This window comes from Thunnus thynnus, chromosome 2 (assembly GCF_963924715.1).
Source record: "Thunnus thynnus chromosome 2, fThuThy2.1, whole genome shotgun sequence".
NCBI classification, from domain to species: Eukaryota; Metazoa; Chordata; class Actinopteri; order Scombriformes; family Scombridae; genus Thunnus; species Thunnus thynnus.
In genome coordinates, this window is record NC_089518.1 from 33,847,491 (window position 1) to 33,871,999 (window position 24,509).

The following is a 24,509-nucleotide window of genomic DNA, read 5'->3' on the forward strand; positions in this document are numbered from 1 at the left end:
AGTTCATGAAAGTTTATTTGTATATAAAGTTTATTGTAGCATTTTCGTCTCCTTAAAAACTCTTGTTCAGCATTTAGTTGTACTAAAAGACCCTCTATAGAGTCGGATTTTCAGTTTTTTCCAGTACGTACATTATGTTTTAATGGTTTTATGCCTGTTAACCATAGACTGTAAATGCACCATGCTAACCAAGCTAGCCGCCAGCAGATAGAAGAAGAATTTGAATATCCTGAAACTCAACTTGTTTTTTTGTTTTTTACTTCTTAAGCCTTACATCTGTCACTGACAGACAATTATAAGTGATAGTAAAAAGCAAACCACTTTTTTCTCTGTCTATTATTTATTATTAGACATAGAGTTTACAGAGTATAACTATTAGATACCATGAAATTGATCCATGTGGGGCCTCTAACATACCCAATGTTATAACCATTATAACCTGTGGCCATCTGATGATTTCCAGCTCAGTGGCTCCCTCGACTGCTGTGAACCAGTATTGCAGGAGAGAAATGCCTTTATACGTTTTCCATGACAAGGTTGAGTGCAACAAATTCCTTCATAATACGTTGTCCTTGCAAAGAAAAATTAAATTGAAATATTAAATTTTATGTGATATTTCCTTATTTTCCTTCATGTCATTAATGTCAGCAGCTATTGCCGAGAGAAGAAACCCATGTTTTCATTTTATACTGTACCTCAGAGAGGCCCCATACTAACAGAAAGGTTAAATGTGTTAAATCACACACTTTATTGCTGCTTTGTAATCTATCATTATCACCATGTGCTATAGAGGCAATTAAACTCAGTGTTATTGTAACCCTGCCAACACTTACCTTACAGCACCAGGACCCAATGAAGCGTAGCAGTTATTTGTCTGAACCGGGTGATTCAACGCTGTGCTTTTTAATTGGTAACTTTTCACCCCCCCAACATTTGACCGCAGGGATTTTTAATTGGGTGCCTATGTGTTTCACCTCAATTCACTCCCTGCCTATAAATCTACTCGGCTGACTGATTGACCAGTGTTGAGGTTAATTCAGTTTTAGCTGCAGTCAAGCCTGGTAATTTAATATGAGTGGATTAATTCACCAGGTGGACCAGCACTTCCCTCGTGAAAAAAAAAGAGTTACAGTAAATGTATTTTAGTAGGACGCTACTCAGATATGACAGTAAGTGAACAAGTGACCCAGTGGGAATGTTGTAGTAATGCCATTGGCTATTATAAAATGACAAGTCTAATTCAGTTGTGGTTCACTCAGACAAAGCAAAATGAAAGACTAGTAATTTGTTTCCCACATAAATGTTTGAAAGTGATCTCAGCACACACACACACACACACACACACACACACACACACACACACACATAGTTTTTTTTTAGTTTTGGTGTTATCAGGATAAAGTTAAATTTGACTTTGTAAACTGAAATGTAATCAAGCTGCACAGAAAACCCCAGTGGGATCTCTAAAGTTTTACAGGTACATCATGAACAACCTATCAAGCCTCATTGGGACTCAACACCCAAAGAAGTGACAACAGGACACAACTGATCTGATCTGTCTTTATCAATCAATATTGATCTGTCTTTATCAATCAATATTGATCTGTCTTTATCAATCAATATTGATCTGTCTTTATTAATGTGCCACACTCCAACACTTTGTGAAGTCTTCAGTAAGCCTGTATTAATACCGTAGCTCATTCTTTTGATACTACAGATACTACAGACACTACAGATACTCCAGATACTACAGATATTACAGATACTACAGATACTACAGATAATACAGACACTACAGATACTACAGATACTACAGATACTATAGACACTACAGATACTACAGATACTACAGACACTACAGACATTACAGATACTACAGATACTACAGATACTATAGACACTACAGATACTACAGATACTACAGATACTATAGACACTACAGATACTACAGACACTACAGATACTACAGATACTACAGACACTACAGATATTACAGATACTACAGACACTACAGATACTACAGACACTACAGATACTACAGATACTACAGATACTTTAAAAAAAATCTTAAAACCTTCCTGTAACTCATGATATCTATGCAGAACAAAATACAGGCGTCCACCACATTTAGTTATTTCAATTTATTATAGTTTGCATGAAATTCAGTTTTACACAACTAAATAAGGTGAATGAAACAAGCTTTTCCATAAACTCAGTGGCAGAAAGTAACTTGTGTATTGTGCTGTAACATTGTATAATGAGTCTCCTCTGTGTTGGGAGAGTGAAGCTGTGAAGAGTGAAGAATTTATTAAATTATCAATCACATCCATGTGATACATCCATGGACAATCCTACACCTTAAGGTTTACAATATCCACCTGACTTGCACTATTGTACAGTGTATTACAGTATATTAGTTTAATTTCACAGTGTATATTTAACACATAGTATAGTCTAGTTGTGGTTATATCTCTCTATTCTATTTATTATTTTATTCTATTTATATTTGAGTTAGTCTATTTAGTTATTGTGAAATTTTACAACTGTATCATGAAAATCGTGTTTACATGTTTATACATCAGCAATAATAATACAATAACATAATAATTTAACATTTTTAGGGCCATTCTGCATGATGAATACTTTAAGTACATTTTGCTGATATCTTGACTTTATTAGCTATTTAATTATTTAGTTTTGGTAGCCTAGCCTAGATAAATTATATGAATGCTTCTTCCACCACTACACAAACCCAGACTTTTTAGAAGCATGTGATATGTAGGTACAGTCACATATGAATGTTTCTTGCACAAAGTAGTGAGAAATGTGATAGTATTTAGGCTTATAAGTTAATCAAATTGCATTAGGGATCTGTGGGCTATGCTTTATTTAAATGATACATTCACAATTTTTCAAGTCAGGTCTTTTTAGCATCAAATTTCCTCTTTGTGTTTCCTCGGACAGTGTTTACCTGTTGAGCTGCGGTGGAAGTATAGTTACTATCTGCTGTCAGAGATAGACAGCAGAGATAGATCCTAACCAAGTACACACTCAGAGACCATAAATAGGCAATCGAAAAAGGATGACACAAAAAATCATGGCAACCAAAAGAAAAAACAATACGTGGTCACAGTTCAACAGGCGAGGTTGAGACAGAGATGCACTTCCTCCTACAATGTAAAACATTCAACAAGGAATAATAAGGAACATTTACTATAACAAGTTCAACTCTGTAATTTCAGATTTCAAAGAGTTTAATGACCTCTCAAAATTAAAAATACTCCTAAGAGAAGGAGACAAGGCGTATCTTGCTGCCCACTATGTATCAACATGCCACAACCTGACACACACACACATACACACACACACACACACACACACACACACACACACACACACACACACACACACACACACACATGTTCTTAGGTCACTTCTGGAGACATTACATAGACTTACATTAATTTCCTGGAGACTTACACTAACCCTAACCATAACCACTACATGCCTATCGTATCCCTTATGCTAACCTTAACCACTGACCCAAGAATCCTCTTTTTACCAAATATGGACACTTTTGTCCCCAGTTGGACAAGCTGTACAAGCACACACACAAATACATGCATAGGATATACTATATATACATATATAATTAATATATATCAATCTTAATATAATTAATATCAATCTTAATGTTTTTTTAATGTTCATATTGTTGTTATTTTGTACTGTCCAAATATTTGGACAAATTGTATTTTGATGCTTTGGCAACATTGTTATCAAAACTTTCATGCCAATAAAGCCCATTGAATTAAATTGAACTTTGGGACTTTGGCACTAAAAAGACAATGAAAGATGTCTACTTGATTTGACTAACTTGGACATCTGAAACTTCACATTAGTTTCAGATAAACTTTTAAATACATTTGTGCACATAAGGACTGTGGTGGGATGGGGTTCACTAATGGTCAGTATGAACAGGAGGAATGATTACAGCAAGAAAACCTATTTCAATGTTCATTTGAGCTCCTGACTGTTGTTTTAAGACAGACTTGAATAACTGTGAACCCGTCCTTTTTTAAGAGTGAAAGTCAGAAGTGATGCCACTGTCTTGCCAGCTTTCTCCCCCGCTTCCAGCTTGTTTCCTCCCATTGGGGCGTGGAGAAAGTCCCACGCTTTTTTGAAAAAAAAAAAAGAAGTCACAGCAGCATCAGCAGGGCGGGGAGGGACGGTGACCTTATAGCCTCCAGCCTGGCACCAGGACAGGCTTTAATCAGCCGAGCCTGCCGAGACAATCTCTAACATAGTAGCTATAAAATCTGACCGTTGTGGTTCCTCGGCTGGTCTGTAGCAGTTAGCAGCAGTCTTTTAGCCATGAGCAAGGACAAGCAGGGCAAGCAGAGCAAGCAGGTGCCGGAGTGCACCGGACCTCTGTCCCCGTCCAAAGGCCAGAAACCCCCCAGGATGCCCAAGTGCTCCCGCTGCAGGAACCACGGCTACGTGTCTCCTCTGAAGGGCCACAAGCGCTTCTGCAACTGGAGGGACTGCCAGTGTGCCAAATGCAAACTTATAGCTGAGAGGCAGAGAGTCATGGCGGCTCAGGTAACTATCATTTAACGCTTGGTAACCGTTGTTTAGATAACCGTTACTTACTGTTACCTGTTAGCGCGGCTAGCTTAGAGCAACGCTGAAAGTAGTTATTTTAAACAAACAAACAAACAAAAACAGTTTCTTCCACTTGAAACATAAAATACAAATTTAACTCTATGTTTGGGAAAATATTTCATAGATAACGTTAATGTTTGTGTTTGTTTATATTTCAACGGTTGTGGTAATTTTAAACAGCACGTGCTGGAGTGAAAAAAAAAAACCGTTTCTAACGTGAAGCATAAAATATAAATTATATCTGTTTGTGAGAATATTTGTTTTGTATTTGTGTTTGTATACATTTCAGCGGTTGTGGACACATTTACATACGTTGTTTTTCTTAATTTCGATGTGTACTAACACTAACTAACGTTACTCTGCGAAAATGCCAAGCTAGCTTTTACCAAAAATGCTCTACATTTCTAAACCGTCTCTGCATTTAGACATAACTAATGCTACTTTATAAACTGTGTTTTCATGGGTGTTTTATGAGTTTGTTGCTACACTTGTTGCTTTCAGCAGACTGTCTATAAATATTACAGTGTTTCCCTGAGGATTTTTTCTAGCAGTGGTGCCGTTGTGCCCGCGCAGAGCCCTTCACACCAGGACCTGTATTTACGCATATCGGCAGTGGAGAAACATAAAACTACCATATAATTGTTTCAGACATCCATTGAGTGATGTGCAGGTTAATTTACAGGAGCAGAAGGGCTCCGGAGGCCCAGATACCTGTAGCTGTAATAAATGTTGAAGAATGAAATGCCTCAACACAGAAAATGCACACTATTTTTTAGAGATGCACTGATATGGAATTACAGGATAACAATAACGATAATTATAGACTAAGTTACTTCAAAACAAAATGATTATGTGTTTGTTGTGGCCGATACAATACGATAACTGATCATTTTATTGTTACAAATGCAAAAATGTGAAGATGACAATTGAGATATATTTAGATTGACAAGTTTTTTCTAATATAGCACCAAAGTTTACAGCAGTCACCCTGCATCCCTGCAATAAAGATTTTTTCATTATTACTATAAACTTGTTTGTAACAACCAGTTTATCTTTTTAATATGTAGACTAATTAACATCATACCTTATCCCCAAAACCCTTAGAATAACTTTTTATGCTGTTAAACTGATTAATGATTGAAGCCCTCAGACTCCACTGTTTAGAAAGGCAGCAGGTCTTTAACAATAAACTGGTTTATTTAACTGGTTTAAACAGTTTATTTTCCACAGACCCAGCAGAGGAGAGAGAGACAGAGAGGCCACCAGCTCCAGTCCGTCATTATTATGTACAATGTGAAATTTCAGTAGTGGCGTTCATTTAGCAGTGGTGCTGCACCGCTGTTGAAAGCATATAGGTGAAACACTGTATATATAATTAAGGCTACAGTACACAAAACAGCCACTTTTTCTATATTCTGTGGTCATTTACTCTGTAACTTTGTAATTGAAGTAACATTTTAGCAGTGGTGGAAAGTAACTAAGTACATTTACTCAAGTACTGTGCTTAAGTACAATTTTTAGGTACTTGAGTATTTCCATTTAATGCTACTTTATACTTTCACCCCACTACATTTCAGAGGGAACTTGTACTTTCTACTCCACTACATTTATTTGACAGCTTTAGTTACTTTTCAGATGAAGATTTGATACAATGGATAATAGGCTATAACAAGCTTTTAAAATACAACACATTGTTAAAGATGAAACCGGAGGTTTCCAACCTTTTTTGGCTTTTGACGTCTTACATAAAGCAGTGTGTAGCCTGGGTCACATTTCACATGTCTATGAGTTGTTAACAGCTCCACCAAATAGTAATTTTTCCCTCTAAACTTCTGACATGGTTTCATTTCAATAAATGTTCAAATGATCCAATATTTTACCAAAAATCAAAGATTAGAGAAAAAGTCCAAAAACACAAGCATCAAATGGAAATACTTAAGTAAAGTACAAGTACCTCAAAATTGTACAGTATCTGAGTAAATGTTACTTAGTTACTTAGATTACATTGTGACTATAACAAGCTTTCATCAGTCAAAAAACAAACAACGTAAGGACCCTCAAGGAGGCAAACAAGAAAAAATTTTTAGCTACTTACTAAACAAAACAAGCCATTTGAAAACATCACTTGCAGCTTTAGGAAACTGTGATGAGCATTTTCCCCAGTAATCTTTTAATCAGTGATTAAAGGGAATAATCAGTCAATTAGTTGGTAATAAAAATAATCATTAGTTGAAGCCCTAAAATATATACAATGATAGTGCCAGGTAACAAGCTGTACATTGGTAGCGCCTGTCATGTAGAAACTGTAAATTGATATCTTGTATTGGTATGGCTAAAAATATTTTGTAACATATCATACTCATAGTATCTGTTGTTTTCACATCTATAATGAATTTATTTTCATTTTCAGTGTTGCATTGGTAGACTGAATTCATTCACTGCTTTGTTTTTTTATGTCAGATAACAACTAAAAGAATCATAACAAACATATAAAAAACCAGCAGCTAAACACGTCATCATACAAAATGCAAGCATGTCTCAGGTTAAATCTCATAATCTCATAGTGCAACTGCATTAAAAAAAAATGAAGTCAGTTTAGGAGCCAAGACAATCAACTTATTCATAAGCCTCACATAGATGTCTTGTGTTGTAGTGATAAGAATGATTTATTTATGTATGTAATCATTCACTAATTGTGTATATTTGTTTTGTAACATTATCTTTGTGTTTTCAAGCAGATAACGAGCCATTTGAGGAGGGTAATGTTTTGTTTTATGCCAGCAGTCCCTTATCAAGCCGTTACTCCCTTCCAGGTCGCCCTGAGACGGCAGCAGGCTCAGGAAGAGGAGCTTGGGATTTGTAGTCCTGTGGCTCTGTCCGGCCCGGAGGTGATGGTGAAGAATGAAGCCGGAGCGGACTGTCTGTTCTCTGTGGAGGGACGATCCCCGACACCTACCAGCACCTCCACCTCTTCTCTTGCTGTCACAGGTGAGGTATTGCCAACTATTACTCACTTACTGTCCTATCACACCCTCTTATCACCTCTCTCTCATGTGTCACACTACTAATGTGGCCGACAGCTGTACAGGTACGTCACTGTGTACAAACCACACATCTAAGAGGTACTGAAAAGTATGAAAGAAATACTTGGTAACAACAAAATCTTAAAGTGTTTTGAACATGAACATGATAGTAAACACACAACAATCAGTATCATACACTCACATGTCAAAAATCATGTAAAACACAGCCAGCAGAAAAAGAAAAGAGCTGTTTTTAAGTTGACTTAACTGATTTAGAAAGAATTCAGGCTTTTACAGAAATTTTGCTGACTAAAAAAATAGACAACATGTAGTAATACTTACTAAGTTAAACATAATAAAATCTGAATATTTTTGCCAACCTGTTTTTGAGTTTGATTGTTCAGTCAGTGGGGGTGTGAAGGTAGTGTCACATGAAAAAGCAATGTCAGTACATAACTTACATACAGTAGATGTGCAATTAATTAATTAATTAATTAATTAATTCCTGAGTATCATCATTTCAAATATGAATGGTTTGATTTTTATCGATAAAACACACACACACACACACACACACACACACACACAAAACAGTAAACTTCAATTGCTGTAAAGAATAATCATCCAGCCATTGACAAAAGTACCAGCAACTAGTCATTTTCATTTTTAAATTGTTATAACTATGAATTTTCCCTTTCAGAAATGAGTCATTCTTTTCCAGTATTATTAGATTTAAACAGTATAACTGTATAAATGACTGTAAGGGACCTTTCACACCTACCTCGTTTGATCTGGACTTTTGGACTTTTCAGTTTGATCTGAACCAAAATTACAGGTGTGAAACCTCCCCTGGACCACAGTCCAAACAGGTCAACCTTGGTCCAACGAAAAGAGTTGGCCCCACCCAGATCAAACTGAACCATTGACACTTTCCAAAAGAGGATGAGAGAGAGAGGATATGCGAGGATGGGAGAGCAATGCCACCCGATGAAGAAGATAAAGAAACTGTAGTATATATAGTACAATAATATAATATAGTGGCAACAAAATGAATCTGTTCATTCATTATTCTCCATTAATTCAAACGGTGATAGAAGGCTACCCACCGAATTGACAACATGCCTACGTCAGACGCACGCCTGTCTACAAACCAATCAATGTCAAGTATAGGCAGATACAGCCCAAGTAGGTGATGATGACAGGACGTAGGTTTGTCATGTAAAGTTCTTTAGTGCGCTTGCATAATTGCAACGTGAAACCAAAACTAACTGGATCAATTGTATACAATGTAATAAAATGGTTTTAGCCCTAATTCATCATAAATATGGCATCATAATTTTTGGTTTTTCTAGAGCTACTTTTGAATACTTTGTTCTATTTTGTTGCCAAATTGTCTGTTTTACTCTATTGTGATATATGTGTGAAATATTTTAATATTTGTAAATACATTTGTCTGTGTAGCGTGAAGGGTCCACAACTGAATTTCGTCGTACAATCCTACTGACAATTAAAATTAACCTTGTACCTTGAAACCACAAGACAATTAAAACTTCAAAAAGTATTTTAAAACAGCCAAAGTTTTAGTTTAACAGGCAGCAAAGCCACATTATGTTTAATCAATTATAGTAAAGTATATTTGTAATCAATTTAGGTTAATTTGGAGAGATTTGTTTTCACTTTGACAGTAAAGAGTTTGTTTTGATCAGTGTTAAAAAGACCTAATTACATCCACTGTGATTCACTATTGTATAAACAATAAAACATGAAAAAGCCCACAGCCAAAGATAACATCAGTTACAGACGTACTGATGGGAAAATAAGTGGAAATTAAAGTTGATTTGGTGGCACCAGCATGAAAGGACATCCTTGATTTCTCTCTCTGAGGTGGTGTGGAGGCAGACACAGATACCGTGTTCCTTTCCGACCTGATAGCAAATTTTAGGAGGTGAACTACGACTTTGGTCAAGGCTACCCATGACTTGGTCTGATTCTGCTCTGTGTGTGTGTGTGTGTGTGTAAGCGAGAGAGAGAGAGAGAGAGGGAGAACTTCGGGTCCCTGGCTTGGCAACAGAGAGCAAAGACTGAGATGGAAAAAGGAGTTGAGCACTCTGTGATTCACTGATGACAAGAGTTAGAAGAAGGACAGCACATGTGATTATCTTTGGCTCCAGTGATGCACAGTGTCTTCATTGTGTAAGACCAAAAGATCAGGGTCTGCCTGAGAAGAATGTGGCCTTGTTGATAAGGAAAGTACAACGGATAATGAGTAATGATGATTTGAATGGTCATGTTCGTCCTGATAGGGCAACTCACTTTCCTGTGTTGTGCTGGTGCGCTTTATAAGGTCTGCTGATTTGACGCCAAACACACCTGTCACCTGCAGATGGTGCTGTTGACAGCAGTTTGAGATAGTAGTGGGTGGCATGACCAGAAAAACCTCATAAAGGTTAAGTTACAAGACTTATTTCTCTGTCAAAAGATCAATCAAAAGATCTAGCGCACATTTAGATTTAAATTAAACTTAGATACAAAGTGTGCAAGATCATTTTCATCTGTGATTTCATTTGTTTTCAGCATCACTAAAGACTCAGCAGGGAAAATAAAAACATAGAAGTCTGGTTTAGATTTCTGTTGGATGCATAATCCATTAAAACATTTTTACTTTTACAACTTTACTTAATGCAACTAAACTCAAACAAGTGCATAAATACACCCTCAGCTTCATTTTATAAATGTAATAATGACCTGTAAATACTGAATCACAGCCACAAACATTATACCTTAACCAAGTTAGTTATTATAGGGCTGCAACTAACGATTATTTATATTATTATTTATAACCTAAAATGTTGTTTTGTCCTGACTCAACTGTCCACAACCCAAAGATATTCAGTTTACTATCAGAGAAGACTAAAGACATCAGAAAATATTCACATTTAAGGAGTAGGAACCAGATCTTTTTTAGCATTATTTTCTTTAAAAATGAATCAAAACGATGAATGAAGTATCAAAATAGTTGCTGATTAATTTTCTGTCCATCAAGTAGTCGTCTAATCATTGCAATTTGTTGTCTTCTCTATGTGTGCTGGTTCAGGGAGTCGCTCGACATTGTCCGCCAGCCCGACGGCTGGCGCCAGGGCTCATACTGACGGACAGTCAGACCTGCTGTTGGAAACCTCCTACTACAACTTATACCAGCCTTCCCGCTACCCCACCTACTACGGCAACCTCTACAACTACCAGCAATACCAGGTGACTATTAATAACCACTCTGCTGTCTGATGATCAACAGTTAAACACTATTTGAATCCTTTTTTAATGGGCTAATTGGAGGTATTTCACTACGCTATACATACACTGAACACCCCGCCTCTCAACAGATTAATGTGTTTGTCTAAAGTATTTTGTGGAAATTGTTGATGCTGGTCCCACTTGTTGGTTGCCTGGGATGTGTGTTAAACTTGGCTCGCCTCAGGGGAGGATTTTTGTGCCACCGTTTTAAACCACAGCATGGGAGGAGTTGTATATATACGTGTGTGTGTGTGTGTGTGTGCTTGTTTCAAGCTACATTACAATTCATAATGTCAATATATTGTCCTGTCACATTAACTTGACCTGTAACTAATGCTGTTATGGGTTGCTTATATTTAATGTATTTAAATGTTTAAAAGGAGACACTTAAACATAACTTTATTGTTGTGATGGTGGAAAAAGCCTCTGAAGCAGCATTCAGACCATTATGGGACAGTAAAATTCTCATCTGAGACCAAGTCTAATGAAATTCTTTCCATGTTAGCAGATCTTTTATCCAAGATGACCCACATAAAACAATGTAATTGTAACCAATGTCAGGGATACAATTTTGCTTTACTTTAAAAGTTAATTTACAAAGACAATCCATATTTAAACATGAGATGTACAATAGCTAAAGGACATTAAACTTAGTTGCAACCTTTCCGTCCTTACAGTTTTTCTGAGATATCATAATGAAAGAGCAAATACCGACTGGTATGTCTGTAAAGGCCAAAGGATCTTTTTAAATATATATTTTATTATTTCACAGACCCCTTGCAATTACACCACAGACCACTAGGAGTCCACAGACCCCCAGTTGAGAAACAGTGATCTACAGTATGTGTGCGTGTGTGTGTGTGTGTGTGTGTGTGTGTGTGTGTGTGTGTGTGTGTGTGTGTGTGTGTGTGTGTGTCTGTCGGAGTGGGAACTTCTCATCTAAGCTGCTTCATGCCACAGAAACAGGAGATAAGCTGCTTAGCTTCAAGTCACCTCAGCATGAATGAGGTTGACTTTCTATCACCTTATCACATAACTGTCACAGTAATATAAAACCTGTGTCAGTCAGAGAACTGAACAGTGTTCACACAGATGGAAGAGATGGAGGTAGCACCAAATTTTAGTATTTTATAAGGTTTATTACACCAAAATCATCTGTTTATCTAATAATCATTGATCATACAAGCAAACAGGTTAAAATACCTTTGAAATTGATGCATCCTTCTGACTAATTGATGTTTGATTTTAATTGAAATCTTAAGAAATTTTTCATCAAACTTGAAAACAGAGGCCACTGTTTCCTGTAAAGCTATAGAAACCTGCTTGTTATGACTGCTGAGGTGCCCTTGAGCAAGGTGCTCACCTTCACACATTACAGGATTGTAGTTGCTCCTGGAAGCTCCCTCGTAGGAATATATCAAACTGTTATTGGACCTCAAAAGATACTGTTTCCTGATTGGTTGGCTTGTGTTCAATGAAATCTTTTCTCATAGTTCAAGTCAACATTTTAACCATTGTTCTAAATCAGCTTTGTGAGAGAAAATTGAATAATAGATTATCATTTGATAGTGCGATGGATTGTAAAGTGTCTGCTTCAACAACTAACAATGTTTGATACTTTCTTTATGTCTCTGTGTGGTTCTTGAGCAACGATGAAAAATTTCCACGGCAGCTTTCACACAGTGAGCGGCTGCCTGACAACATCGATGTTCTGTATTGTGAATCGGCGGCAGCAGGGCGCAATGTAGCGGCGGCGGTAGCAGCACCCAGCTACCTCCGATCCTACCAGTCTGTAGACTAAATCACAGGCTGCTGCTATCCAGCTAGTACAATCTCATCACTAGGGATGGACGATATTGGATTTTTTGCTGATATCCGATATGCCGATATTTCCAACTCATTGTGTCTGATTGCCGATGCTGATACCGATATATGCACATATTTTTTTCCAGCTGGCTGAGGAGACTATTATGCATGCAAGCATAGATTGTACTAAGTATGATCAAGAAAGACAATATATGAAGGAAGAACTTAGGAAGACTGGATTCAGGAGCTCAGCATTAAAACTTTTATGAACCTGCCAAGTGGGTGGAGCAGTAGAGTTTTCTTTGAGTTTATTAGACAGACAGGATTAATGTGTTGGATTTAATCTCTGGTCCACACTCAGGAGCAGTAGGTGGCGGTAATGCACCTAATGGTTGCCAATCGCCGGTATAAACCAAAAAGTTTTTTTTATTCAAAACAGAGTGGTACATCCTGGCAGCCAAAGTGTATCCTATCTGTGCAGCCAAACATAGCAGCTCCTCCGTGGACTGTTTCACACTGATGGTCTTCCTCCGCAGGCTCCACTTCACCCAGCTAACGTTAACCCCGGCTCTCCATGTGGATCCAACCAGAGCACCGAGCCCCGGTTTGTTATTCAGGTTAAAGTGCGAAGAAGCAGCTGGTCTGATGGGCAGCGGAGTGAAGTGGAGCCTGCGGAGGAAGCACCGAGACCGTCAGGGTGAAACAGTCCATTGAGGGAAGCTCCGTCAGGCGGCGGAGGGGAGGCCGACATATCGGCCTCTCATAATCGGCAGAATTTGTCGATGCTGATATTTAATTTTAGAGCTTTGATCAGCCGATACCGATGACGTGCCGATGATATCGTGCATCCCTACTCATCACACTGCTAAATAGAGCGGGTTGTGACTTAAAATAGAGGAGATGGTGAGCAACACATAGAAGGTTTCTAACTGGTGTCATGAATGTATCATAAAACGGGATAATCAGACTTTAAATGCCGTTTCTCTTCATTGATCTGTCGGTTCTTTGCTAGTAAAGAAGTAGCCTATGTACAATACCAGTCAAAAGATGCACTTTCTCATTCAAGAGAATGGGAAGGTGAGTCCAAACTTTTGACTGGTACTGTATGTATATCATTCAGGAATTCAAGAAGAGTTGTGGTGGCAAGTTGAAAAACATCATGAACTCTAATGGCAGCGGCAAAGAGCTGTGCACGTTTACGGGAGCAGCAACCTCCTGCTGTCGTGTTTTGCATTGACAAACAATGGAGGCGGCAACAGCAACCGCACCAAAGCGCCTTAAGTTGAAATCCCAGTAGAACTCACAAACTTTAAAATAAACATAATGTCCTTGTAACCTTGTGTTCAAAGGGTCATACCTTGTAATTGTTACGTCCTTAGTTCGATTCCAGCAGGCATGTCAACAACCCGTCTCTCCCCGTGTGTTTCCTGTCTGTCTTTACAGTCAGCTGTGGAATAAAGGCAAAACCGTCCTCGAAAGATGCCAGGGAAGCAACTAATCATTAATTTCATTCTTATGAAATATATTTTTGAATTAGTTGATTAACAATTTAGAAAAAAATAAAATAACGGCCATCACAAGTTCCAAAAGGCCAAGGTAACGTCTTAAAATATAAAGCATATATAACTTAAAAATTGGCAGCACAAGGCATATTTGAGAAGCTGTAACCAGTAAGTGTTTAGCATTTTTGTTTGATAAATGACCTGCTTGATAAACGATCGATCGATTATCAAGACTGGTTCATTTTCCGTCAGTTAAAGAATGTATCAACTTAAAGCACTCTGGTGTGTCCTAATATAGAAAATAACAGACTTGCAGAGTAAAATTATAAAAAATGAACTTTACTAACAAAGACAGTGTGATAAAAAGTTTACAATCCCCCATCTTTGTGCTGAAACCCTGAATAAAGGTTAATTTTATTTTTTTTAAAAACAAAGGAGGAAGGTTTACTTGGGTCTGACAGTAACTTTGTGGATATTAGAAGTATATTTTCTTTACGTCTAGTAGAAATTTATATGAACTTTAATTCCTTTGTTTTCATTTGAGATGGATGAGAGTGTCTGATTTAATGTTGGCACTTATGGAATAACGTAGGAGACATCAGGGAGACGGTACCCAACATCCCACCAACACACACACACACACACACACACACACTTGGTCTCTCATTCGCCCATCTGTATATTCACACTGATTTATGCTTAAATGTATCTCTATTGTGTCAAATGAGATGAGCTTGTGCGTGAAGCAAATTAGATCTATAACTCTTCAGTGATCTCAGATGAGGTGGTTTATTTTTTAAGATAAACGTTTGTCCATCGCTGCTCGCCCCTCTCCAACCCCCCCCATCCCCGTCCCCCGTCCCCGTTCCCTCAGTAGCAACATCTAGTTTTGGGGTCACTGCCTCCGCTAACCTGTCAGCGCACAGCGGAGCCTGAATTGCAAAGGTTAATGGTATTGTCTGTTGGCAGGGGAACAAACCGCTACGCCTCAGCGCTCGAAGGAGAAAGTGAGCACATTAATGCTAATCAGTTAGCACTCTTTAGCATAATTTAGCCATCCTCCTTAGTGATTTATGATATTTTCAGTGAAGTTGTCAGGTCGAGAGGGCTACGTGCTACGGTTATTCAAATCCAGGCACCACTGTCTTTGTATTTGCATGAGGAGCTGATTATTTTAAGATGACAGACAGGAGTAGTCTTGAGTTTTAGTGCCACAAACACAGTTGCACAATTTGTACCTAGAAATGCATTGTTATATTCACAAGAGGAATATTTATTTTAGAAATAAAAGGAGCAGTTGAACTCCTTGAATTGAAATAGACAGGCCCACCCCTGCACTGATAAAAACCAAAGAAAGCTTTTCTCTTCTGTCTCCTTTACCCGTCCTAAACCTCCACAATTTAATGGGCTCTACTGCAATTTTAACAACTCCACCTGAAGTGATTATCCTTGAGTTACTTTTGATTTTGTCTCCATATTTTCTGCTGAGCACATATTGCTATGATGTTTCTACTCTGTCAAGAGAGCACCTGTCAAGTCAAACAGCTGTGATGTCTTTTCGTTAATTTAACTTCATAAAGTTATCATTTTTTTGTATTTGGTGCATCATAACATTAGTTTTAAGTGTAATTTATATATATATATATATTTTTAAAATATAATTATAATTGTTTAAATGGACATTTTCACCCAACATTTTCAGTTGTTTTGCTCCAGAATAGCCTAATGCTGGTTTCATGGCAGTGCTACGCCTGATGCACAGCTGTTTGCTTATGAATATCACCGACAAGTTGAGTCACTGTTGCGTTATATCAGTCGTCAATAGAGAGTGCTGTAATGGATGTTTATTTATATTGTTTTTATCTGTTTTTATCAGCTCTATCTTTCGATTTTACTGCAAGCACATCTTTCCACACATGAAAAATCTTATTTATTTCTACGGTAAATTCCACATTTATTGCTACACTGACCTGTTACGAAATCTCGATACATCATTTCATTGCTGATTAAGTCCTTGTACTAATTACATGACATTTTGCAATAAAGTAGCGAATATACTTTTAATTATTCTCAATATAATTGAAATTGTAAGCTGTGCAAATTTAACTCGCAACTGCAAAAAGTGCAATAACATTTATTTCCCTCAAATTAAGACTAACATTAGCCTAGTGGGGTTTTTTTTTTTTTTGGTTTCTAGCTGTGGTCTCGCAGCTCTTTCCCACTGCAAAATAAAAAGCGAGAGGCAACACTGTGGTCTTTATCAATGTAAGACCATCTACCTCCTCCTCTCCTCTCCTGTGCACTCAGTGGTGCTTGGCTGTCATGCAGGTGGATGATAATAATATAAGGGTGGTGTAGAGCTTCCAGACAGGAGATGGTGCCAGATAAGAAGACAGGCCCTCTCAGGGAGGTAAGGAAGCCCCCCCAGGAGTCAGCAGGTTAGTCAGTGAGTTTAAAGAAAGTGCTGTAGATGTGTGGCATCATTTTCCTCACATAAATTAACGCACACATCTATTTTTCATATCTTAACGTGTTAGATAATTGCAGTCCAATGTAGCTAATAATGACTCTGCAGCCCACAACATAAACTCCATCACCTCCGCCAAAAAACTGCAAATTGACATTTGTTTACCTACTAACGCTCAGAGCCATGAAACTGCATTTACGTAGAAACAGGCTCCAGAGATGTAATTTTTCAACGAGTTATCATCAGGTCATCTATGATTGTGACAGGCAGGGTGTTGCTTGTGAAGAATTTCTCTCAGGCGAGAAACTAAAAAAAAAAAAAAAAAAAGAAAGAAAAAAAAATCTACACAGTGGCACATGTTCATGAGATTAGGGCACTAAATCATTTGTGTGAGCTCAGTAAGTGATGTAAAAGAAAACAAATAGAAATATGTCAATATCGCTTCAACAAAACTATACACACTCACACAAACCAGCATTATGGTGTAGCTCAATCATTTGAGGAATATTATGCTTAAATCTCAATTTGCTGCTCACTGCTGAGTAAACTATTGAGTGTTTGTTATTTAAGGACTAGTGAATGAGGGGGTTTGGGAGGTGTCGTCACAAATAAGTTAGCATTTTTTTGCTTTGGCTATTTTCACGAGTACACTTTTTGTTCAGTGTTGCTATAATTTACTGGAGAAATCTTTGAATTTTTTCCTGCAAATTATCTGGTTCCACCTTCTTAAATGTGAATATTTTCTGGTTTCTTTAGTCCTCTGTGATAGTAAACTCTCAAAGGCATTATAGGTTGCATTAAGGAAACAGTGATTGACATTTTTCACCATTTGCTGACATTTTATTGACCAAACAACTAAACCATTAATCCATAAAAGCAGATTAACAGATTAACTGATAATGAAAATAATAGCTAGTTGCAGCCCTAAAGATGTTCATAAAATGAAGCCTGATTTCATTCATCCCTGATATAAAGCTGCAAACTGTTATTAAAATAATATGAGCCCACCAGTGTATACTGAGAAAGGTTTATACCAGTAAACTATTTATATGACATCACATTGACAGTTGGATTTACCTGTGTTCGCTTAATTTTTAAACTTTTTCTGTAAGCATAACAAAACTTACCTTTCCTGGGCAACTTTCACTAAGACAGCGTTGTTTGTTTTTTTCTCTGTGTCCTACAAAATGTAAGCTTATTGCACTTTCAAGACTCCAGTCCAATCTCTATTGTATTTTTCACAGCCTAATACAAGAGCTGAGTGTAGCTTAAATAACAGTTTATAAAGCTGTCGGAAAATTGATGGTGTGGACAATACGGGTGACATATTACAGGCTGACAGAAATCAAATTCCATAAAAGTGAAATTGAAAACCCTCCGTGAGGCGGCCTTGCTGCTGAGTAGACAGCTCGTTTTAAAGTTTTCAGAGGACAGGAGCTAGCCAGCGCTGCATGTTGCAGCACAGGCCGTGGACCCCGGGACACATTACTAATTTTCTTTCACATATTTTCTTTCTGTGTTTCCTCCTTGCAGATTAGGTTGTTAAAGTGTTTCGTGTGAGGATCTGATGTCTGATTAGGAGGATTGTACAGTCAAACAGGAGTGAATGGGGTGATTCAGTAGTGTTTGTGCATAAAGATGGCAGAGAATACATTAGTATATCCATAAGTATTGCTGGGATTGGAGTACATGGGTACTAAAGACTGGAGCTGCAACCATTAGTTGATAATTAATCTGCAACTATTTTTATCACTGATTAATCGTTTGGGTCATTTTTTAAGAAAAAAATACAAAGATTATCTGGTTTAAGCTTCTTAAATGTGACTATTTTCTAGTTTATTTAATCTTCTATGATTGGAAACTAAAAATCTTTGAGTCATGGACTGTTGGTCGGGACAAAACAAGACATTTTAAGGTTGTATCTCAGTCTCTGGGAAGCAGATACACCAAATGACTAATGTCTAATCAGATTAATCGATAATGAAAATAATCGTTAGTTGCAGCCTTGATGAAGACTGCGGTATAGATTAAAAATAGGACTTACTGTATATATGAGACATTTGTTTCAGTGTGAACAACCAACATAAGGGTTTATGTGTATTTTATTTATACAAAAAAAACAAAAAAACAGGGATAAGTTACAAACATTAAGTCCTAATTCGGTACACTGATAAAAACTGTTTCAAGGACATTGTAACATATGAAGTCATAGACCCACTTCAGGAGTTATAATTTGTATTATTTTGTTGGTGATTTCGCCTTGAGTGTGTTCCTGCAGAGAAAGAAATGTATCCTTTTTTGCCAACAATGAATGACCAACGAAGTTAGAGAAGTCTCGTAGGAGGCTTTAGCTAAATATAATGTCATCAAAACCCACAGTGGAGTCTTTGATAGACTTAAAAAACACTTTGACTCCCACCTTTTGGACCTGAGGTGTCTAAGAATCTCTGATGATTAGGATGTCGTCTATAAACGCAGCATATTCAGACAATTCTTCCTGTAAAATTGCCTGTTTTTGTGTTTGTCTGTATTTAAGCAGATGCCTCATGGCGACAGCCGCCTGTCTGGCCACAACGTGTCCTCTCAGTACCGCATGCACTCCTACTACCCAACAGCCACCTACCTGGGCTCCACCACCTGTGTGCCACCGCTCTTCACCCTGGAGGACAACAACAACAACAACTGCTCCGAGACAATGGCAGCCTGTGAGTGATACACACACACTCACACACACACACACACACACACACTTCTCAGGCCCCATAAAGTTTTACCCAGACTTTATCAACAGTGTGGTAAAGTACATTCAAGGGAGGTCTGAACTCGAGTCAAGGGTGTCATAAAATTTATAAGACAAAATTAGTCTAAAGTGACGCTTTTTTTTCTTTTACTACACTTACTTTTTTCTACTTTTTACTTTACTTTAAAGACAAAACTCAAACTAAATCCATGTTAGCATGCAAATAAATCTAGATTGCTTTACTTTTTATGTTGAAAGAACTACAGAAAGGTCAGTTACATTATGCGCAGTCATTTAGCTGTAACCTTTTCTCATTTACAGTCATAAATTTTAAAATTAAAACACACATCTATGGGCTGACAAAGAGCTGACAGTGCTGCTCTGTTTCTTTTCATGTTGTTTAAAGATGAAGTAGATCTCATCTCTGATTTCAGAGCCTGCAGCAGTAGTTTTCTGGCACTCTTCGCTTTTTTCAGATGGGAATCTCTCAGCTAAGCATGGCCGCTGACGTTGGCTGCCTAGATTTTTCTGCCTTTCTCAGTAGCTATGAATGTGGGTAAATAAAATTGTGTGTATTGCTTCATCTGTTCGGCGAAGCATTTGTTGTGGTACTTAGCAATGAATGCATGCACAATGAGAATTAGATAAGAGGAAATAGCCTGCACAATGCAGCAGGAGATAGAGACAGATATGGGGCTGATTGGCATGCCTGTTCAGACCGAACACTGCTGGAAATTAAAAGCCAAGATTTTTTTTAACGTACGTCTCCTTTGTGCTTCATTTCATTGTTTTAGTGTGCTTCGGGGGAAGGATAAGTAAGTTCTAAATTGCCATTAACGTCTTACGTGCGGATCGCAAATGGTGGCGGCGTCCTGGTTCATAAGTAACTGTCACTCATAAATTCCTCACAAATAGATTTGTGAGAGATTTGTGCTCTTGCCTGTTCATGTATGGGTTGCAAGTATGGCATCTGCTTTGTGAAATGTGTCAAAATGAATGCGAAAGGAAATTATGTCATGCTGCCGACAAGTCACAGATCATCAATGAGTCAAACAGCGGGGGTGAGATTGTTAGTCTGTAGGTGGTGCTCTTTTCTTTGTCTGTGCAGCCATTGTGGCTTTCACTGCTCACACTAACTAACCAGCTCTTGTTCTGTTATTTTAAGTAAAGACACCAGTTTTAAGCGTCAGGTGGGTCTGGGGTTAAATATAGATATGTATGTTGTTGTGGTGCTCAATTTATGTATGATTATTAATTGTAAGATTCCAGTTTATGAATGATTTTGGCACTTTTGCACTTACATACCTTTTGTCCTTTTATAATTTTTTCATTATGTGACATTTTATAGATTATTTAGATAGATATAGATGTAGTTTTATAGTTTTTTTTAATGAAAAAAATGGCTTTTAACCAATTGATTATGTTTTTTGTGGTCCAAGCATCTTTGCATATATAAAGAACTGATGCTTGTCCATATACCCAATGAATGTTTTATAGATTGAAACATCATAAATGAAGACACTAGCAGCATGTGAAACAGTGTGCAAGACTGCAAGAGATGTTTTTCAGTTATTTGAAGTATTAATGGTGTAAAATGAAGCTTTATTTTTCATCTAACAAACAGCAGGCTGGTCCTGTTAGTTAAGTCTCATTTTGTTCTTTATGCTGTTTTGGAGCAAAGTAGCCTACGAGGTTTTGTCACTGTCGTTTGTTAATATCTTTAATAATGGTGCATGCACATGAAAATCTACAACAAAATAGCAAAACTCAAACTGCTGTATTTTGGGGACAAATACGGTAGTTTGATGAGCGGTCTCGGCACTCACCTGAGGTCCTTATAGGCCTGCGACTGGAACAAAGAGGTCATTTTTTGTGTTAGGAATTAAAAGATGGAAGTGGTTGATTTTCCATAACACAGTGGTATTGTATTTCATATTCTTACTCATTTATAAAAGGATGTAGGGGCAAAGTGTCATTCGTTCAGCATCAACATCCTTCTTTCTATGAATTAGACCCCTGACAACACCAGCATCACTATCCTTAAGACCCCCGCATCTCTCCTATATTTGTTTTTGACTTTCACCTGTCTGTTTCCTGTGAGGGTCCCACGTCAGCCTCCTGCGGTGAATCGCCATGCTCCATTACAAGACAACAACACTCTCAGCGGGTGGTCTCACATTTGGTGGTGACTACTGTACCGGGGAAACAAACCCCCCCCCCCAAACTCAGTGGTTTTTCAGTCTTTTTTTTCTGACTTGTGACCCCTCGAAAGAGAGCGTTATCTATTAGCAACCCGTCGTTACAGGTTTCATATGTTTATATCCAATCAAAGAATGATTTTAGATTTTTTATTTGAATACTTTTAGAGGCACTGAGTGATACATCTATCCTGCGTTTCACTAGAGAGAAGCAAATATTAGAGAAAAAGTAAACAAATTAGAGAAAATTAACTACAGGAAAATATATTTCTTCTCTCTGAACTAAAAACAGGCTTATGAGCAGAAGCAGGCCTGCATTTCCTTGACTTTCTTCAAGATTGTAGTTGTTGTAATCAACCCTTGTAAGACTTTCAACACGTGCACAAGTGAGCCGGTTTCTCTGTTTCCTCCTGTTGAGAACGCTGACTCACAAGTACACATGCTCATATATCATGTAATGACGTCACTTTTTGTGTGGCTTCATATTGGATAAATCTGCTTAAGATACCAAACTTCAGAAGTGACCAAAAACTGCTCTGAGTTTGACTTTGAGATTGTCTGCAAATCAACTATTTGACTTTCCACAGCAGCACAATCATAAGGAGCATATGTGTGTGATAGTTGGAGTGAGAAAGGATACATCCACGTGGGGTCTCAGTAACGATGAAAATCAGCTTCACATCACCGAGTCTGGATTCAAACTCTCCTCTCAGCTCTCCCAGAACTTCAACAAGTGAATGAAATCTCTTGTCAGGTATATATATACAAGAATAGAGGAATCAGAAATGAATCGTTAGCTTTGAGTATCTCATGTTATGCAGAGCTGAGAGACAAGGTTTGTTGGGTGGAGACAATGATTCATGAGGTTTGATTCAGCTTACTGTCAAAGAGCCAGTCTGAACACTTGGTACAACCGCTGCCAAATCCAGCGTGTGGGTGTGTGTGTGTCGTATCTAAATGGGGGCTTCCACTGACTGGAGATGAACGCTGTTACAAAAACCCTGTTTTGTAAGAGCCTCTGTGTCTTAAGATGTTCTTTGTGAAACATTTTTGACAATTGTGTGTGTGAGCAAGTGTTGGACCGGAGCCTTGATGTCGTAACTGTGATAATTCATAGTATATGTCACTTAGAGTTATTAGCATGTTGTTCTTGTGAGCATCGCAGAATGATTTTTTTATTTTATGTGACGTGGCTGCAAAATTGTTTCACTGTTTTTTATTTTAAAGGTACTAAAGCGTTTCTCGTTTTTTTCTGGAACTGCTGAGTAATTTCATTTTCATTAATACTAGCTGCAGTAAATGCTTATACTTGCATTTTAGGAGGTTAATTAGTTATCCACAGTTTTAATAGTAGAATCATCAATATAACAAACAGCTTAAAGTAAAAACAGCAAGAGAACAAACAGAATCAAGCCCTAGTTCTTGATTTATTTAGACATTTGCATCAGTATATCAAAATTCAACCACATCTCCTTGTAATCCTGGAATTGTTTGACTTTGACCGAACATGTTGTGCAGCTCCGGATCAGTCCAGGAGGAGGAAATAGCTGTGAACCCTAAACCTACCTGCCCTCCCCTTCTACCTGGCTGCCAAACAGCGCCCCGTCAGATTTATCTCCCTCCCAGGAGAGGGCTAATCAGTTGGCCAAATACAGAGATCCAAATAACCTTCAGGAGTGCCACGCTGTCCTTTCCCCTCCTCGTCCCCTCTCCTCTGCCTCCTCCTCCCACCCCCCCCACCCCCCACCAACCCTTCTCCGCCCTCCCCCTCCGCAGGCCCCGCTGTCTCCGCAAAATTGCCTTCTGGAGTTAGTGAGCGGGAACAGTTAAGATTTACAAACAATGATGAAGCTTGTCATGCGTCTTTCTCCATCCGTCACGGCGGGCCGGGCGGAGCTGTGGGGAGAGCCGTCCTGGTGTTCTTCATAAAAGCCAGCTCTCTGTGAAATACGCCCCCGGCCGGCCTGTTTACTGCCCCGCGCTCGTCAGCAGCCCCGCCGCCGTAAATCGCCAAGCGGGAGGTGACAGCGCAGTCCATCAAACTCCCACCCCACCTCGCTGCCCTCCCAACATCTCACCTCATACTGTCCCCCCCCCCCCCTCCATATACACACACACACACACAGAGAAACACACACTCACACTGTTTCTCCACAAACACCCAGCCCGCTTCCTCACTAGGATCCAACCGGGGAGGCTCAGATGAGCTGCCCCGAAAGAGTTATGGCTGTTTCAGTCTTACAGCAGACAGCTTCTAGCCAAGTTTGTCAATGTTTATGTTCTTTCTTTTTTGTCCTTGTCTAGACTTTTTAAAAATTCAAAAGTGCCTGAAGTTTTTGCAAAACTGTCCGTCACTGCAGCAACTTTCCTTTCACGCTCTTCTAACTTATTTTGAAAACCAGATTTATACTAAGTCAGACCTTTAAAATGGAGCGCCGCTGTGCCGGCTATACGTTTGTCTGTTTTGTTATATTGGTGTCAGCACTGAGCGTACAGTAATTTAAATGCAAATCAGATTGTTGAGGTATTGCAGATGTTAATCCTGCTAATCGATAGACCTGTGTGAGCCCATTAAGTTAGAAATCCATTACTATCTTTCTAGATGATATTCTATTGATTTTCCTCGCTTCAATCCATACCGTACTGTACACCAAAGTGAGTTACTGCGTATTAAGTCTGTCGTTTCAGGTTCTCAGCCTCCTCTGGGAGAGAAAAAAAAAAAAAAAACAGAAAAAAAAAACAAAACAATGGAGAGATCGGTGTCAGTAAGTTTCTTTGTTTCGTGTGTAAAATGGGCTTTACCTGCTTTCAGATCAG

The 24,509-nt window shown here is 38.2% G+C and overlaps 1 protein-coding gene across 2 annotated transcripts in view; it reads left to right on the plus strand.

Moving 5' to 3' along the window:
- Positions 1–4,189: 4,189 nt before the first annotated feature.
- The window catches only part of dmrt1 (doublesex and mab-3 related transcription factor 1), a 35,701-nt gene continuing 15,381 nt past the window's right edge, over positions 4,190–24,509 (plus strand). Inside the window, exons 1-4 of one of the 2 annotated variants that reach the window (XM_067571673.1) lie at positions 4,190–4,602; positions 7,479–7,653; positions 10,783–10,940; positions 19,294–19,459. In XM_067571673.1, the coding sequence (XP_067427774.1) occupies positions 4,375–4,602; positions 7,479–7,653; positions 10,783–10,940; positions 19,294–19,459 (727 nt within the window). In that variant the 5' untranslated portion in view covers positions 4,190–4,374. Of the gene's footprint in view, positions 4,603–7,478; positions 7,654–10,782; positions 10,941–19,290; positions 19,460–24,509 lie in introns of both variants that reach the window. The other variant, XM_067571662.1, reaches the window with a different exon arrangement.